Source organism: Octopus sinensis, linkage group LG3 (genome assembly GCF_006345805.1).
Source record: "Octopus sinensis linkage group LG3, ASM634580v1, whole genome shotgun sequence".
Lineage (NCBI taxonomy): Eukaryota > Metazoa > Mollusca > Cephalopoda > Octopoda > Octopodidae > Octopus > Octopus sinensis.
In genome coordinates this window covers 152,021,049-152,039,423 of record NC_042999.1, presented here as the reverse complement: position 1 = coordinate 152,039,423, position 18,375 = coordinate 152,021,049, and the positions used below count along the sequence as shown (strand labels likewise).

Below are 18,375 nucleotides of genomic sequence, written 5' to 3'. Positions count from 1 at the left end.
ATACAACTGTACCTATAATTATGATACACCTATTTAAAGATTTAGTGTTCCTCTTTTCGTGAAGAGATATCTATCCTAAGACGTTCTGAAACTTCTAGTGAATAGTAATGTTATATATCTTGTTTATGTACCGTTAACACCCAAAACGCAAGTGAACCATATCACAGCCGAACTAGCAGTAAAGTTTAAATGTAGTAGGGCCTAGAAAAGACGGGTAGTTTGTACACTTAACTATACTTAACACATGATAAACGAGCCGTCAATGTAAACTCAATGTGGTTGTTAAAACTGCTAGAAATAGCAGCCACATTTCCCTCAAGTCATACCGTCTTGAAAAAGGGGAAAGACACGTTGGATATGACCCTTGCAGGCCCTCTGCCATATATTGTTCACGAGGTGTCTGCAATAGTCATATGTTCTAATCCTTCTTCGGTAAATTTAAACTATTCCACTCGTCTTACAAGACGGGAGTAATGTCTGGTCGGTGTACTTTTCGGAACAGTTACCACTTTCAACTCCTGGAGAAGGAAAATGGCAAGGAATCGGGTGATTGTTTCTTTCTGTGAAAGAGTTTTTTGTCCCGAAATATTTTCTACATTTTACCCCAAAATTCAGTGCCCTTTTCCGGTAAATTTTTACTACTATTCCCATCTGACGAGACGTTGCTACAGACCTAACTAAGTACAAAAAGAAAAATTCCCAAATGACCCTAAAAGACAGGAAGATACCAGCATAAGTAGCTTGATCGCAAGTCTACTCAATCGGGGTTAACCTGGGGTCAAACAACACAGGAACACATGATAAACACGTGTAATTAATTAAAACTACTTCCCCACCCATAATAACGTTATGTAGATTGTGGATGAAATCAAACATTCGACAACTATGCACTTTCAATGTACTTTGATCGCCCTGACAAAACTTTTAGATGTCAGACAAACGAAAAATCGATCGAATTGAGTGAGAAGTGTTTATGAAAGAATAAAAATAACAGATCGATGTTAGTGAGACAACAAGTTGATAAAGGATTTTCTTTTGAAGAAAAATATATATATATTTCATTCGAAGGTCGTAAGGAATGAAGAGGGATCGAACCTCGATCAAAATATTTAACATAGAGCTAAGATCACTCGAACTTACCTTTGTGTTTTTTCTTTCTGCAGAACATGTCACCAGTCATGTTTTAGAAACGACAACACAGAGAAATTTGTATAATTATCCAGATTGAAAATATATGTGTATAATATATCCGAATGGGATCGGTAGCTTTTATAGACGTTAGTGATAAATGAGGGATTAAAGTTAATCCCATATGGGTTTGTAAGGTTGGTAAATTGTATCAATAAACTACTTTGTAGATTTATTGGAAATAAAACTTCCAGAAGTCTGCAACAATATCCTTTATTTTTAAATACTTTTGTGATCTCTTTCTATCTCTTTTTCACTTCATCTTGCCGTTGTTAATCGCATGAAACATCAACGTAAACAAATAGTTAGTGGAATCTAAATGATAGTTTTGTTTCTCCTCTCTCTCTCTCTCTCTCGCTCTCTTTCTAAAAAGGGGGAGGTGATAGAAGCGATTATGTAAGCAATAGCTGTGTACTATGGTAAATGGTGACGGGTGCAGTGAGAGGTTAAAATAACAAACCATTTAACGAAATAATTCCACCAGTCTCTGATATACACAACACCGTCCCAACGACACACACCAAACTAGTTCGTGCCATAGTACTTACTAACACGAAACGGAAAGGCACTATCCTTTTCTACCACGACTACTGATGACGATAATAATGGTAAAAAAAAAAAAAGGGTTACTACTCTCTCTCTCTTTCTTTCTTTCTTTCCCTCTCTCTCTCACTCTTTCTTTCCCCCGCCACAATAACACTTGTGGCCGCTAGTAACAAGCACTTGCTCTACACAATTTCTCCCTCGGTGTGTTTGTTGTTGTTAGGTAGTTTTATAAAGTAGGTAGGTAGGTAGATTCCGGCAAATCCTTTTCTTCACTTAAACCATTAATCTGGTGTTGAATTGGTTCTGTATTCAGACAGCAGCCAAAAACCATCTGCTTGGCTGGAGAACTACTCATAGACTGTCTTTTAACTACTCTCACTCATTCTCTAATTTTTCTCTTTATTATTTCTCTTTCTTTCTTTTTACTATATTTTTCTCTTAACTTTTCTATCACCCTTTTTTCTGAAGGTTGTATTAGTATTATTATTGTTATTAGTTTCTTTCTTTTTTATATTTTTTTTTCATTTTTACTTTTTGTATGAAAGGATATTATTTCCTTTTTCCGCTCTCACTCTCTCGTGCTTCCTGTATATCATTTACAATTCTCTCTTTCTCTCTCTCTTTCTTCTTCGTTCACTCATTCACATACAACTTTTTCCTCCGTCTGTCTCTATCACACACACACACACAAACATATCCATATATACACACACACATATATAAATAAATACACATACACACAAACACATCCATATACACACACACACACACATATATATACATACACACACATCCATATATATATATATATATAAATACACACAAACACATCCATACGCACACACACACACACACACATATATATATATATTATAACAAACCATATGTATTGTATATATGTGTATATTATAAATACAAACCTTATATGTATGTATATATGTGTGTGTATATATTATATATATATATATAATATTATATATATATATACATATATACACCATTTCCTGCATCTCCTTCCCTCTCTTTTATCGATATATTGCTATGGTTGCCCTTCCTCACACCGCTCTCTTTACCTTCTCTTCTTCTCCTCACTTGTAAGCCATCCCACCCCGACTGAGCACATTTACCAACTTCCTTCCTATCTTCCTCCCTGCCTTATGTCCCTCGGCAAATCTGTCGCTTTTCATCCCAGTCAGCCAGCTAGTTAGTTCTTTGATATGGTAGAATTTTTTTTTTTTGGGCTGTTATTTTTTTTTATAAATTTTATTTTATACTTGTTGATTTCATTTTTTTTTATCCTCCCCACACTACCAAACCATGACGACTGAAACACTGGTGGATAAAGACACACATTTATTATATATATTATATATATATATATATATATATAATATATATATATATATATATTATATATATATATACATATATAAACACCATTTCCTGCATCTCCTTCCCTCTCTTTTATCGATATTATTGCTATGGTTGCCCTTCCTCACACCGCTCTCTTTACCTTCTCTTCCTCACTTGTAAGCCATCCCACCCCGACTGAGAACATTTACCAACTTCCTTCCTATCTTCCTCCCTGCCTCTATGTCCCTCGGCAAATCTGTCGCTTTTCATACCCAGTCAGCCAGCTAGTTAGTTACTTTGATATGGTAGAATTTTTTTTTTTTGGGCTGTTATTTTTTTTTATAAATTTTATTTTATACTTGTTGATTTCATTTTTTTTTTATCCTCCATCCACACTACCATAACCATGACGACTGAAACACTGGTGGATAAAGACGCACACGCACACACATTTATATATATATATATATATATATATGCGTTATCTGTCCGTATCCACGTGAAAGGAAACAGCCCTGTTGGCTCTTCCACTAGTTAATCATCTACCTAGTAGTAATGAATGGCTAAAGAAGCACAAGTTATTGTATCTAACAAGTGTAATTAAACAGTATGGCTGTGTAGCGCGCTAACAAAACGTGTGGAAGGTAATCAACTGGATATTATTGGCAACCGCTGTGTGTCGCAGCGGTGAATTCTCACTGAACCGAATCTGGCACTCGGTTTCAATTACCCTTCTCCTAATCGCTTCACACTTCCATCACCAAAGTTGCTGGCAAGGGATGAACGCTACAACTTCCAGTTCAGATAGATAGATAGATAGATAGATAGATAGATAGATAGATAGATAGATAGAGTTCAGTTGTTCACGGGGGTGACCAAGCGTTTCACCCTTCCAGAGACGATAAAATGATTAACATTTCAAGTATTGATTTAATTAATTATTCATTTTCCTATATATATGTGTGTGTGTGTATACACATATACACACACACCACACACACACCACATATATATATATATATAGAGAGAGAGAGAGAGGGGATATATATATATATATATATATATACATGCATATATATGTATATATATATGCGTATATATAAATGTGCATATAAATATAAATATTTATATGCACATTTATATATATGCATATATATATATACATATATATGCATGTATATATCTATGTATATATACATATCTATATATGTGCAAATATATGTATATATGCATGTATATATATGGGTGTATATATATATTCATGTATGTGTGTGTGCATATATACTAGCAACCCTTCATTTCTCATTCATAAACACAAGAGTATTATTATAGTAGATTATCTCGGTAACCATGGGAGCTATGAAAAAATACAAAGCCCAGCATCACCACCGGATCATTCTCCACATCTGTAATTTTTCATGCAATTCCACCCAGCCGTTTGACCGTGGATCCCAAAACAAGAAAGAATCACCCATGCCAAATTTATATGTATAGATATATATACATATCTATAATCATATCTATTTACATACATACATATATATGTATGTATGCATATATATATATATAATATATATATAGGTATGTATATATTATAATAGGGGGGGCGGTTTATGGGGTTACCCTGGGTTTCCCATCCATAAGCGTATTGTCAGACCCCAAACCTTAGACCAACAGGTTTAGGGTCTGACGATACGCTGTAAGGCCAAACCCCTTATGAACGGGAAACCCAGGGTAACCCCGTAAACCGGCCTTTCCCATTATAATATTAACTGCTCTACATCTTCGAGTGTACCTCTCCGGATTTCTGTTTTTCTACAAACGATATATAAATATATATAAACACTTTATTGTACCAGTCTGATATTTAGAAGTCCTCAATTATTCTATTGCTTGCCTAAAGAAATCAGAAATATACGATGGACCGCTACTGAAACAGTAAAAGAAAAAAACTCATTGGATAAACAACTAATGATGATAGTGGACCAGCCAACCATTCAAGGATACACTCACGGAAAATCAGCTGCTACAAATCCAATCATAGACCAAGTGTGTGTGTGTGTTTGACCCCCACCCCACCCCCACCATCCCTTTGACAACCGATGCTGATGTGTTTACGTAGCCCGTAACCTAGCAGTTCGGCAAAATAGACCGATAGAATAAGTACTATGGCTTACAAAGAATAAGTCCTGGCTGGGGTCGATTTGTTCGACTAAAGGCGGTGCTCCAGCAAGGTCGCAGTCAAAAGACTGAAACAAGTAAAAGAGTAATGCTCTTAATGGAGTACATATTCTTTTACAAAGACCAGTGTTGCTAGTAGATTCGAAGTTTCGGCCAGCTAGCCTTAAACGTATACATGCAAAATCTCACGAGGCGTGTATTTAATTTAATTTAAGTTTTCCTATTTGCGTTTTGTTTGAGAAGAAACTTTTCAAAATTTACCAAAACAACAACAGCAGCAAATGTGATGCAAATACATTCCCAAGACTACGTATATTATCAATGACCAGGTGAATTTGTTTATAAACTCACTCTGTGGAATTTTGCCAACTCCATTCATTCCCTTCTATCCATCAAACTGTTTAGTTGTGAAAGAATTAATCTCACAAAAAATTTTCCATGTGTAATATTTAGGCCAAACATTTTTTTTTTGTGAATTTCAAGATCTGCTAAATTGAAACTGTAATAACAACTCCCCCCCCCTCCCTCCTCTCTCTCTCTCTCTCTCTCTCTCTCACTATATATATATATTATATATATATATATATATATATATATAATATATATATTATATTGTGTTATAAAAATAGCCATGTAGAAATGTGCATAAAACGCCAAAACTTTTGTCTGTGTGAGAGAGAGAGGTCGTGGTGGGGATGAAGACATGGATCGATAAATAGGTTAGAGGTATTGCATTATATCGGGGAAAATAATTTTTTTTGATGACTATTAATTGCCGCCAATATAGATGTTGTAATTATTGATTTAATAAGGTTGAAACAGGAAAGCCCATAGGAAGTTGCTTGTTCCGTATAAGCGGTATAGTACTGACGAAATGAATTGGAAAAAAAATATTATAATAATAACTTTGCCGAAACTTGAAATTATGAATGGCATTCATCGAATGAATGTTTTGTCGGTATAATAAATTGATTGGGTTATTGATTGATTGATTCGTGGATAAGCTGGATTAATCGATTAACTGAATATCGTAGATGGATTAAACACGGGCATCTTGTCTATGTTTAATCTACATGTATTTTAGAACCGCAAACCAATAATGAATCAGTGATCGGAACAAAAGACACGGATCAAAAATGTGAGTTTGACTCGATGTGAAATGATATAAATAAACAATCTAAATTATTGATTGATTTCTTTTTTTTTTTCTAAGTAATAATACTTTCTTAGAAAGATCATTGTAAATGAATAAATTGGTGATCTTTCGATTTAGGAACATATAATGACCGACAATAAAATAGAAAAACTAAATAGCGAGATGAGATTTCTGGAAGGCAAGCCAGCGAAAGAGTTTCTAGAGCAACGATTCTCACCCGCTGTTCTCAGGGTCGCATGCGGCCCTCGAGCATTCTTCCGGCGGCACCCAACGGTATTCCCTCTATAAATATGTTTCTTTTATTGACTCGTGTTTTGTGTTTTCTGTTGCTTTTTTTTTTTTTATGAGGGCCCCATTAAAAAATCCAGGTTTGGGATCTGGTCGGATATTAAAAATATTGAGAACCATTGCTCTAGGGATCCGAAAAAAATAATAGCATTAACAGTCAAATCTCCATAAAATCACACACTGTCTTTAAGAATAAATAAATAAATAAATAAATAATAAATAAGTAAAAGGAAAGATAAATAGGGACTGGAATACTCTGTGTCCGAAGGAAAATTGAGATGGCCACAGTCGACTTGGTGCTGAACAGCAACGACTAAGAGAACAAGTATTCGGATAAGATACATGGAAATAAATAGTAAAAGATTTGCAAGGTCGCTCGCTTTTGAGTGTTACTGGTAACATGTAACTCCGTACAACCTTTTGCGTGGACGACCAAGCCGGCAATACCGCCAAGACTGTTTGGTGAGCAAGGTGGTTTTTGAGACGCTGTGTGGTGATAAACAAGATCCGTGAAAGGGCAAAGTTAGAGACGGTCACCCACTTGCATTATATATATAACAGGAGCACTCCGTCGGTTACGACGACGTGGGTCCCAGCTGATACGATTAACGGAAACAGCTTGCTCGTGAAATTACGTGTAAGTGACTAAGAAATCCACAGACACGTGTACCCCTAACTTAGTTCACAGGGAAAATTCAGCGCGACACAGAACGTGACAAGGCCGGCCCTTTGAAATACATGTACAACTCATTTTTGCCAGGTGAGTGGACTAGAGCAACGTGAAATAAAGTGTTTTACTCAAGGACATAACGCGTCGCCGGGAACTGAACTCATGACCTTACGATCGTGAGCCGAATGCCCTAACCACTAAGCCACGCGCTATATAAAAACAAACGGGAGACAACAAGAAGGTCCGTAATTCTTCATCACTTATCAACCAATTGGTAATATCCAGTTTCGCATCTCATCGTTACAGGTGCGAAACTGAATATTACCAGTTAGTCGATAACTGATGAAGAATTACGGACCTTGTCTCCCGTTCGTTTTTACATTCAGCATACATTATGTCGTTTGTTCATTTACCATACATTTTTTTTCATTTATTGAGTAATGGAACGCAAGACGGACCGAATTATATATATATATAATATATATATATTATATATATATATATATAAGTACATGTACACACACACACAGATAGATAGATAGATAGATAGATAGATAGATGATAGATAGATAGATAGATAGATAGATAGATGATAGATAGATAGATAGATGATAGATAGATAGATAGATAGATAGATAGATAGATGATAGATAGATAGATAGATAGATAGATAGATAGATAGATGATAGATAGATAGATAGATAGTAACCCCCCCCCCGCAAAAAAAAACAAGAACAAACGCAAAAAACAATGCGAGGACGTGGTACATGTAAAGTATTAGCAGACGTTAATGTGTGTGTGTATGTGTGTGTGTGTGTGTGTGAGAGAGAGAGAGAGAGAGTGTGTGTGTGTGTGTGTGTGTAGTTCAGGTTAGTTGGTAGACGCAACGAAGTCAAAACCAAGAACGCACTGTGGTGAGTTCAGGTTTTAGGCGTATTAACAGGGTAGGTATAATGACAGTTTAATTTCAGGATAATTATGCACGTAAAAAAAAAAAAGGTTGGCATGTGGAAACCAGCGCAAACATTAATTAAAATAGTTATGATAACATACATAGCACACGTGCAGATGGCACCAATCTGCTTCAGTAACAGAGTAAATGGTCGATGCTACAACACGTAAGAGGAGGCTTTTCAAGTGATTTATTGAGAAAGGAATGCCGTAGGTTGCTGCTCTTAATTAACAGGGACCATGTAAAGAAATTGATGAGGCACTGACGATGGAACGTCGTTGAATCGTGATTCAGAAAAAAAATTGGGTAAGGAAGATGAACAAAAAAAAAAGTTAACAATGAGAGTATAAAGAACTGAATCGAAGTTTATTTATTTATCTATTAAACCTTCATAAGAAATGTATTTATTTGAAAGACCATCAAACAACTTGACAAGTTAAGAAGAGCAATATTCTATAATCACATAGTTTTTTTAAAAAACACATTTGTAATCAACATGAAGTTGACGGGCTTTTAGAAAATATAGAAATTCCCCAGAAGTGTGGACGGTGAAATTTAATAATTTTATGTAAACAATCTATATAACATAACTTATGTATAGAACTTATACATATTATATATATATATATATATATATATACGTGTGGTAAGTAGCTTGCTTACCAGCCACATGGTTCCGGGTTCAGTCCCGCTGCGTGACACTTTGGGCAAGTGTCTTCTACTATAGCCTCGGGCCGACCAAAGCCTTGGGAGTGGATTTGGTAGACGGAAACTGAAAGAAGCCCGTCGTATATATGTATGTGTGTGTATGTGCTTGTGTGTCTGTGTTTGTCCTCCCAACATCGCTTGACAACCGATGCTGGTGTGTTTACATCCCCGTACCTTAGCGGCTCGGCAAAAAGAGACCGATAGAATAAGTACTAGGCTTACAAAGAATAAGTCCTGGGGTCGATTTGCTCGAATAAAGGCGGTGCTTCAGCATGGCCACAGTCAAATGACTGAAACAAGTAAAAGAGTATAATATATATATATATAATATATATATATATATATATATATATATATATATATATATTATATATATATATATATAACTCGAATACCGTACATTATGTTTTATACAGAGTAGAACAAAAAATCCTTTATTTTACACTATCAAGCTTGTGAATCTGGGAGCTTGATGGAGGGGAGCATTCTGTATAATGTAAAAACAATCATATTTATGAGAAAACACATCAGCCATTGATGTACGAAATGAAGATTAGTGAATAATTTTTCGCGATCTTTAAATCTGTTTTACCATATCTGTTCATGAAGTTGCAATGTAAATAATGCATCACTAGTCCCACATTATCGCCTGGGTTTCTTCTCGGCGAGCATCCATACAAGCGGGTGCTTTGAACGCGGCATAATGAGAGCTGTGTTAATAGAATTTAATGGATTCCCCAAGCTATCTTCAATTTGGTTTTCGTGCCTTTTCTCGCCTTAGATCATGAATGTTGATTAATGACCGAAGAAGTACGATCTTGAATACAAGTAACCGAAATGGGGTTCTTTCGAAATATTTCTGGGGTAAAGTTACTCGACAGGGTACGTGACTAGGAGATCAGAAAATCTCTCTGGGTCCAACTGCTACTTCTCCACATTGAGAAGTCACAGTGCTGGGACTACGGACATGTGATTAGAATATCGCAGGAAAAGAAACGCAAAACGGATTCTTCAAGCCGAGCTAATCGGCAGGAAACTTAGGAGTAGACCAAGAACGAGATGGTTGGGAAGCTGGCAGAAACGTTAGCACGCCGGGCGAAATGCGTAGACGTATTTCGCCTGCCCGTTACGTTCTGAGTTCAAATTCCGCCGAGGTTGACTTTGCCTTTCATCCTTTCGGGGTCGATAAATTAAGTACTAGTTACGCACTGAGGTCGATCTAATCGACTTAATCCGTTTGTCTGTCCTTGTTTGTCCTCTCTGTGTTTAGCCCCTTGTGGGTAGTAAAGAAATAGGTATTACGTCTGCCGCTACGTTCTGAGTTCAAATTCAGCCGAGGTCGACTTTGCCTTTCATCCTTTCGGGGTCGATAACTTAAGGACCAGTTACGCACTGGGGTCGATGTAATCGACTTAATCCCTTTGTCTGTCCTTGTTTGTCCCCTCTATGTTTGGTCCCTTATGGGCAATAAATAAATAGGAACGAAATGGTTGGATAATATCTCTAGTCTCAGTCGGTCACGCTTGAGAAACCAGCAAGAAAGGGTAATTCTTTCTAAAAATAGGCACAAGGCCTGAAATTTTAGGGGAGGGGACTAGTCAATTACATCGACCCCAGAATTTCACTGGTACTTAATTTATCGACCCCCGAAAATAAGAAAGGCTTACAAAGAATAAGTCCTGGGTTCGATTTGCTCGACTAAAGGCGGTGCCCCAGCATGGGCGCAATCAAATGACTGAAACAAGTACAAGAATAAAATAGCCTCCACAGTTAGCTATAATTTGTTTATAGGCGAACATAACAACACGTGGTAACTGCTGCAAGAAACTTTGCTACTTAGTCAATCAGGACACCACCCCCACTATCTAGATATATTTATATGTCTCAAATTCGGCGCCTTGCCAGGCAAAAACTTGTTTTACATCGTGAAGATGTAGACGCTTTGGGAAGATACAAAATAAATTATTTTAAAGGTGAATACAGTAAGTAGCCTTTAACCTTTTATCCAACTACAGTTTTCTTTTTTAAGCTTAGTATATTTACCTGCTGTAATTTATGGTTCTTGTTCACTTCAAGACTCACATTTACGATGAGTTATTAATGTTACGGTTTGTTTCTTTAAAGAAGATATTACAAATGGCAAGGCCGTGTGGTAAGAAGTTTGCTTCCCAACAATATGGTTTCGGGTTCAGTCCCAACGGGTGGCATCGTAGGTGTATTCTACCATTGCCCTGGGCCGACCAAGGCCTTATGAGTGGATTTGGTAGACGGAAACTGAAAGAAGCGCATCGTGTGTGTGTGTGTGTGTGTGTGTGTGTGTGTTTGTGTGTCTATCACCCCACCATTGCTTGACAACTGATGTTGGTATGTTTACGTCCGCGTAACTTAGCGGTTCGGCAGAAGAGACCGATAGAATAAGTACTAGGCTTACAAAGAATAAGTCCTGGTGTCGATTTATTCGACTAAAGGTGGTGCTCCAGTATGGCCACAGTCAAATGACCGAAACAAATAAAAGAATAAAAGAATACGGATATATTAGCAGTATTTTTTTATTCACTATCTGAAGAATTTCTAATAGAAAATTTATTACATGTTTATCCAACTTGTACAATTTTGTGATTCCTATTAGCAAAAGAAACATATATATAAAAGAATTATATATATATATATATTTAAACTGGCACTCCGTCGGTTACGACGACGCGTGTTCCAGTTGAACCGACCAACGTAAAATTAACGAGCACTCCACAGACAGGGACACCCTCAGTGCAACACAGAATATGACACGGGTGGCCTTTTAAAATACAGATACTACTCACTTTTGCCAGCTGAGTGGACTGGAGCAAAGTGAAATAAGTGTCTGGCTTAAAGATACAACACGCCGCCGGTAATCGAGCTCACAACCTTATGATGGTGAGCAGAATAATCACTAAGCCACGCGTCTTCACACACACACAAGTGTGTGTGTGAGAGAGAGAGAGTGAGTGAGTGAGTGAGTGTGCGTGTGTACATGTATGTGAGAGTATATGTGTTTTTGTGCTTGTGTCTCGCATCCGTTGTTAGTTTGTATATGTCCAGTAACTTAGCAGCTCGACAAAAAAGACAGAAAGAATAGGTAGCAGGTTTGAATAAAGTACAGGGATCAGTTTGTTCGGTTAAAACTTTTCAACGAGGTGCCCCAGCATGACCGGAGACCAATGCCTGAACCAAATGAAAAACAATACAGAAACAATGCTGGATTCAACCCGACCGCCATCCTTTTCGAGAACAGTTTGCTTCGTGAATTAGCGACAACTATGCCGTGTACCAACACCCAAATCTTATCTACTTAGTTTATCTAATGCGACCTGGAAACATTAATTGATCTATCAATTTACTGATATACATCAATCGTCATGTGGTTGGTTTTCAAAATATCAGCCATTTGCTCCTAATATGATTAAACCTTACTCGAGGTTATCAGTTTTTTGAGCTGCAGGAGCAGGAGCAGCAGCAGTAACAGTTTCTGTGGCGGTCAAATCGCCAACATAAACAAATAAAATTCCAAACACAAGACTTGAGTCTTTAAACAAAAACGACTCGCATAAATAAACCCTAAATCACAACAAAATATGTCAAGGAAAGCAGAAGTACCATCATTATGGTACATTCCTTCTCACAACACACACACACATACGCCTTTGTTTGAGTCCGCGTAACTCTAGCGGTTCGACAAATAGAGACCAATGGAAAAAAATAGACTTTCAAGAAGAAAAAGAAAAGTACTATGGTCGATTTATTTGACTAAAAACCCTTCAAAGGATGCTTCGTTATGGCCGCAAAACCAATAACTGAAACAAAAACCTTAAAATATGACTTTAAGCTTGAATAACAGTAATCCCTCGCCATATCGCGGTTCACCTATCGCGTTTCACCTATCGCGGTTCACCTATCACGATTCACCTATCGCGGTTTATCATTTACATCGATTCCTCCGTGGTGTTGTTTTGCATTTATAATAATAGTATATATATACTTTTTGATATTTATATATATATTATATATATATACTCATTATGTTAGGAGGTGGTAAATATAAATATATACAAATTATAAAAATAATTTTAAAAAATATACAGTACTGTTTCCACTTCGCGGATTTTCACCATTCACGAGCGGTTTGGGAACCTAACACCGCGATTCTCGAGGGATTACTGTATAGTAAAAACCTTTATCTTGTAACCGATTCTCCACTAAATTTAGAATCTAAAACAGCTGAACAACGGAGGTGATGTTTTATGAACTGTTACTTTGTAACAGATCATTAATAATTGTTTCTAATTTAAGCATAAAAATAGCTTCGTTACCTAATTAATGGACTCTATTGTTTAATCAAAGAAGTTCAACTCACCCTTGTTCGTATCTTATTTCGAGATGCAAAAAATCTTTTAAAGATTCTCATTATTATTATTATCATTATCATTATTTATTTATTTATTTATTTATTTGTCACAAGAGAGCAGCGAGCTAGCAGAATCGTTTGCAAGTGGGCCAAAATGCTTAGCAATATTTTGTCCGTCTTTATGCTCTGAGTTCAAATATCACTGAGGTCGACTTTGCTTCCATCCTTTCGAAGTCAATAAAATAAATAACCTCAAAACTCCTGACTTTATACCAAAAATTACAGAGAATTATTTTTGGTTACGAAATTGTTATCAGAGTAAAACAATGTGCATTGCATACATGCTCTCTTATTAGCAGCTTTTCCGTTAAAAGCGGCTGAAAAACCTCGGTACATCTCAATCTAAGCTAAGTGCACCATCAGAAACAAATGCCGTAATGATTTAAGATGAATGGCGGACACTTACTCAAATATTCGTCCAACCACAAGATGATCATCCCACTCTCCGCTGGGTGGCAGCTTCAAGTGTCAAAGAGAAATTCACCAACAATGCATTTATTAGAACTATCTGAACTACTACTGCGCAGAACCTTACGTAGGCCTTGAGTATATTAGAACTCCCAAACGGTGATTCGTCAAACCGAGTAGCATAAATTACACTTTTGAAATTCTGAAATTATCGTCTTTTCAATATTTTCTGACATCTCATCAATGCAGTTTTATACAGTAGTGAATACTCAGAGGAATAATCTTAAGAATAAGCTGAGAGTTCTTCATAATAGTTTCTGTGACAGCCATTACGGTTGGTATAATGATAATATTGTCTCCAATGTTATATGACATTTCCCTCTTTTGTTTTTCGTTTTATTCCACTTTCAACATCAGCTTAAGACGGTGATTTGAGAAATTACATTACAGTTGGACGATTTCTAAACTTTTTCTTTCGTTTTTGTAGCAATGTCTAAAAAATTTAAAGATCATCATCATCATTATTAAGGTGGCGAGCTTGTACGATCGTTAGCACGCCGGGCAAAATCCTTAGCAGCATTTCGTCCGTCTTTATGCTCTGATTTCAAATTCCGTCGAGGTCGATAAATTAAGTACCAGTGAAACACTAGGGTCGATATAATCGACTAGTCCCCTCCCTCAAAATTTCAGGCCTTGTGTCTATAGTAGAAATTATTATTATTACTATTATTATTATTATTATTATTATTATTATTATTCAGTAGTTTTATTTTTATAGCGTGCTTTCACTTCACTACCGAGCACAGCTCTGTGTGCCTTGGGTATGTGCTGTGATTTGTTGTGATGCTCTGATGGTTATTGTATGGAAAGTGTTCTGCGTAGGATGTGTGCAGTGCCTAGTAGTGCAATTTTCTGTATGTTATATGTGTTTGTAAGTCCTGGTGTTTTTGTTATGTATTTGTCTGAATATTTTTTTATCATGCCTAATGCACCTACTATGATAGGAATTGTTTCTGTTTTTAGATTCCACATTCTGGTTACCTCTATTTCCAGGTCTTTGTATTTTGAGAGTTTCTCCATTTCTTTTAGAGACACGTTGTCATCTGCTGGTATTGATACATCAATTAGAAAGCATTTCTTTTCTTCATGATCTCTGACAACTATATCTGGTCTTTTGGCCTTAATTTCTCTATCTGTGTGTCTTATTATTATTATTATTGTTATTATTATTAGCATTATTATTATTATTAAGTGGTGAGCTGGCGGAATCGTTAGCACGTCGGATAAAATGCTTAGCGACATTTCTTCCGTCTTTACGTTCTTAGATCAAATTCCGCCGAGGTCGACTTTATCTTTCATCCTTTCGGGATCAATAAAGTAAGTACCAGTTGAGCACATTCTGTATAGTACAGAAGCATGGACTCCTTACTATAGACATACACAGAAACTTTGAAATCTTTCGCATATGCTATCTGTGCAATATCTGCAACATAAAAGGGCAAGATAAGTTATCAAATGTCGAAATCTTAGGAAAATGTGATATCTACAGTATCAGAAAAATGCTGCTGGGAAATCACTGCAAATGGGTGGGATATGTTGTTCGGATAAATGATGATCGCGTTCCGAAAATTCTGGCCAACAAGTAGAAGGATACCGCGGTAAAGGAAGACTCGTCTTTAGGCATAAGGATAAGTTGAAACAATCATTAAAATCTCAACAGTTTAATTTGACATCTTGGGAAAGTTATTGTCCAAATCGATCTGCATGGCGTAAAATGTGTGATGATAGCATCTGAGCTGAAGAATCAGAGCAATAAAAAAATTACATTCTGCAATCAACAAACACATTTGCCCAATCCGAGGCAAAATCAAAATAATCAATGTTCTCATTTAAAAAAAAATCCTCTCCTTCAAACACTCATGCGTTGAAATCGAGGAGAGTGACCATCACCATCACCATCATTATTATTATTAAATTTTAAGACATCCTCTATCGTAACGCAAAGGTTTTTGATTCACTGGTGATCAAAGGAATAAAGCCAGATTGCAAATATTTCTGTTAGTACTCTGTGAGGACTGAATTCTAAAATCTAAAATCTCTAAAATATGAATAAATAACATATAAATAAGTCTCTTTAAAGTTATTGTAATATAACTTAAATTGTAAAAAATGCACATCGCAATTAATACTAATCTAAATATTTCCTCTCTTTTACATTTTTTCATTCAATATGACACACACACAGAGACACAAACATATATTTATTGTAGTACTGACTAAGATGGCAGTTCATATGAGCATGTTCTGCATATTAATAATACACACACACATTATATTATTCATATATATATTTGTGTGTGTGAGTGTATGTGTGTGTGCGTGATAAAAATATAAATTTCCCAAATAGTTCATAATTTGTGTTCAACAGCTGCTTCATAATAATAAACACTACAAAATGTCTCATTACATAATTGTGAAGCATAATTTAAATTAAATAAATCAATTTAAAAACTGTATTAAACCAAATCGTTAGGTGTATTGCGTTATGTTAATTAGAAAACCGTTGCTGCAACGGTGTTCTGCAACAAATATTTCATCATGCATTTGGTGATGTTTACCTTAATGAAACAGCTGTTGAAACTAATTGTTAAATTTATGCATTTCTGTTAAATATGTTGCTCTTAAAGATTAGTTTAACTGATTATGAATGTTTATGATAGTCGGTTCCACTTGGGTTTACTGTAATGTAACAAGCTACCGAAATTTAATGACCTCTCATTAATTATTTTCTACTCTAGGCACAAGGCCCGAAATTTTGTGGGAGGGGCCTAGTCGATTAGATAAGATAGATAACCCAGGCTATACTGTTTGAAGCCGTGGTAGATCGCATACTATACTAGCACCAGATATAGAATGGTTTTGAAGGAGGAATGTATGATTTTGTGTATAACTACAATGCTGTGAGAGTATAGTGGAATAAAGCATAAAACATATCAATTTAGCGTCTATAAACTCCGTCATACGTGTTTCATATTTCAATTTTGTCTTTTGAATTAACTGCCTACTTTTTTTTTATTTTTGTCAAATGAATTGTATACAAGATGTAAAACTCGTAATTTTTGTTATGGTGTTTTGGTATTACTGCGATTGGCCACTAGGGTGGTGCACTGCAACTAGGGTTTTGCAGTCATCCACTCGTTGCAAAGAGCTAATGGGTTATTTATTCAGATCAGCGCTTCTTAAACATTTTTCATTCATAACCCCATTTTTCGTCACGAGATTTTTCGCGACCCCAGGTATTAAATATGAAATAAAACATACAAATAAATACATAAATCATTTATCTTTTTTGATGAACAATATATGTATATAAAAAAAAGATAATTATATTATTTGTCAATATAAAAGTAGTTTTAGGATTTGTGAAATAACACATAAACTGAATATTTCGTTTTTGGATTTGGTTTGCAAGATTCTTTATATGAGTTCGTGTGTTGAAGCATATTCTGTTGTGTCTGGTGAGAGACATTGGATCTTTTCGGTTTGAACGGCAGTTTTTAACATAATTTACATTATAAGGTACAAAAAGAAAATGACTCTCCCCAGACACAACAGAACATAAACTAAAATTCAAGTGTTTGAATTTAATTTTCACGACCCCATTTGGGGTCACAACCCACAATTTTAGAAGCACTGATTTAGATAATAAGCAAATGTTTTGTAAAGGTAATACAGTCAATCATTAAATAATGTAAACTATCTTTCAGGTGAGAACTCTGTAAACAGAAAAGGCGGTATACTGAGATGATGTGACTTCTACATAATTGCCGACGGGATCTTTTTCTTTTGAACGGCAGTTTTCAACACAATTTCTAGTTAACTAAACACTTTTAAACTTCGTATACTGGTAGAATGTGTTCATAAAACATCATTTTTTCTTGGCTTTATTGAGAAAATTCTATATGTTGTAAGATATTTCGACTTTAATTTCGAGCATTTCGGCAATTTTAACCAATCGCTGACCTCCATTTGGGGTGAAAACATTCCGTGCTGTATGAATATGTCCCTCGTTTAAGAAACAGATTGGGTTTATTTACATTTGTGAAGAAAAAAAGATACCCTTCCCCCACCCCTAATCCGAACCCTACCCCTAACCATAACTCTAAACCTAATCCTAAAATAGATTGAAATGCAATAGATCGATACTAGGGTTATAATTATGGGTGACAATTTCATACGACACCGCTACGGAAAATGGGATTTTTTTCTAGCGGTATCAAATGAAATTGTCACCCATAATTATAACCCTAGTATCGATCTATTGCATTTCAATCTATTTTAGGGTTAGGTTTAGAGTTATGGTTATGGTTAGGGTTAGGGGTGGGGGAAGGGTATCTTTTTTTCTTCGCAAATGTAAATAAACCCAATCTGTTTCTTAAACGAGGGACATATTCATACAGCACAGAATGTTGTTTACGTCAATG

General features: G+C 35.8%; 1 protein-coding gene across 5 annotated transcripts in view; it reads right to left on the bottom strand.

The window, feature by feature from the left end:
* Positions 1-18,375, bottom strand: part of LOC115209142 (tyrosine-protein kinase SRK2) — a 583,066-nt gene that overhangs the window by 185,002 nt on the left and 379,689 nt on the right. The window contains exon 1 of one of the 5 annotated variants that reach the window (XM_029777306.2): positions 1,141-2,167. The exons of the other annotated variants lie outside the window; for them this stretch is intronic. Within the exon in view, the coding sequence (XP_029633166.1) occupies positions 1,141-1,180 (40 nt within the window). The 5' untranslated portion in view covers positions 1,181-2,167. Of the gene's footprint in view, positions 1-1,140; positions 2,168-18,375 lie in introns of those variants that run through there. 5 annotated transcript variants of the gene reach the window in all.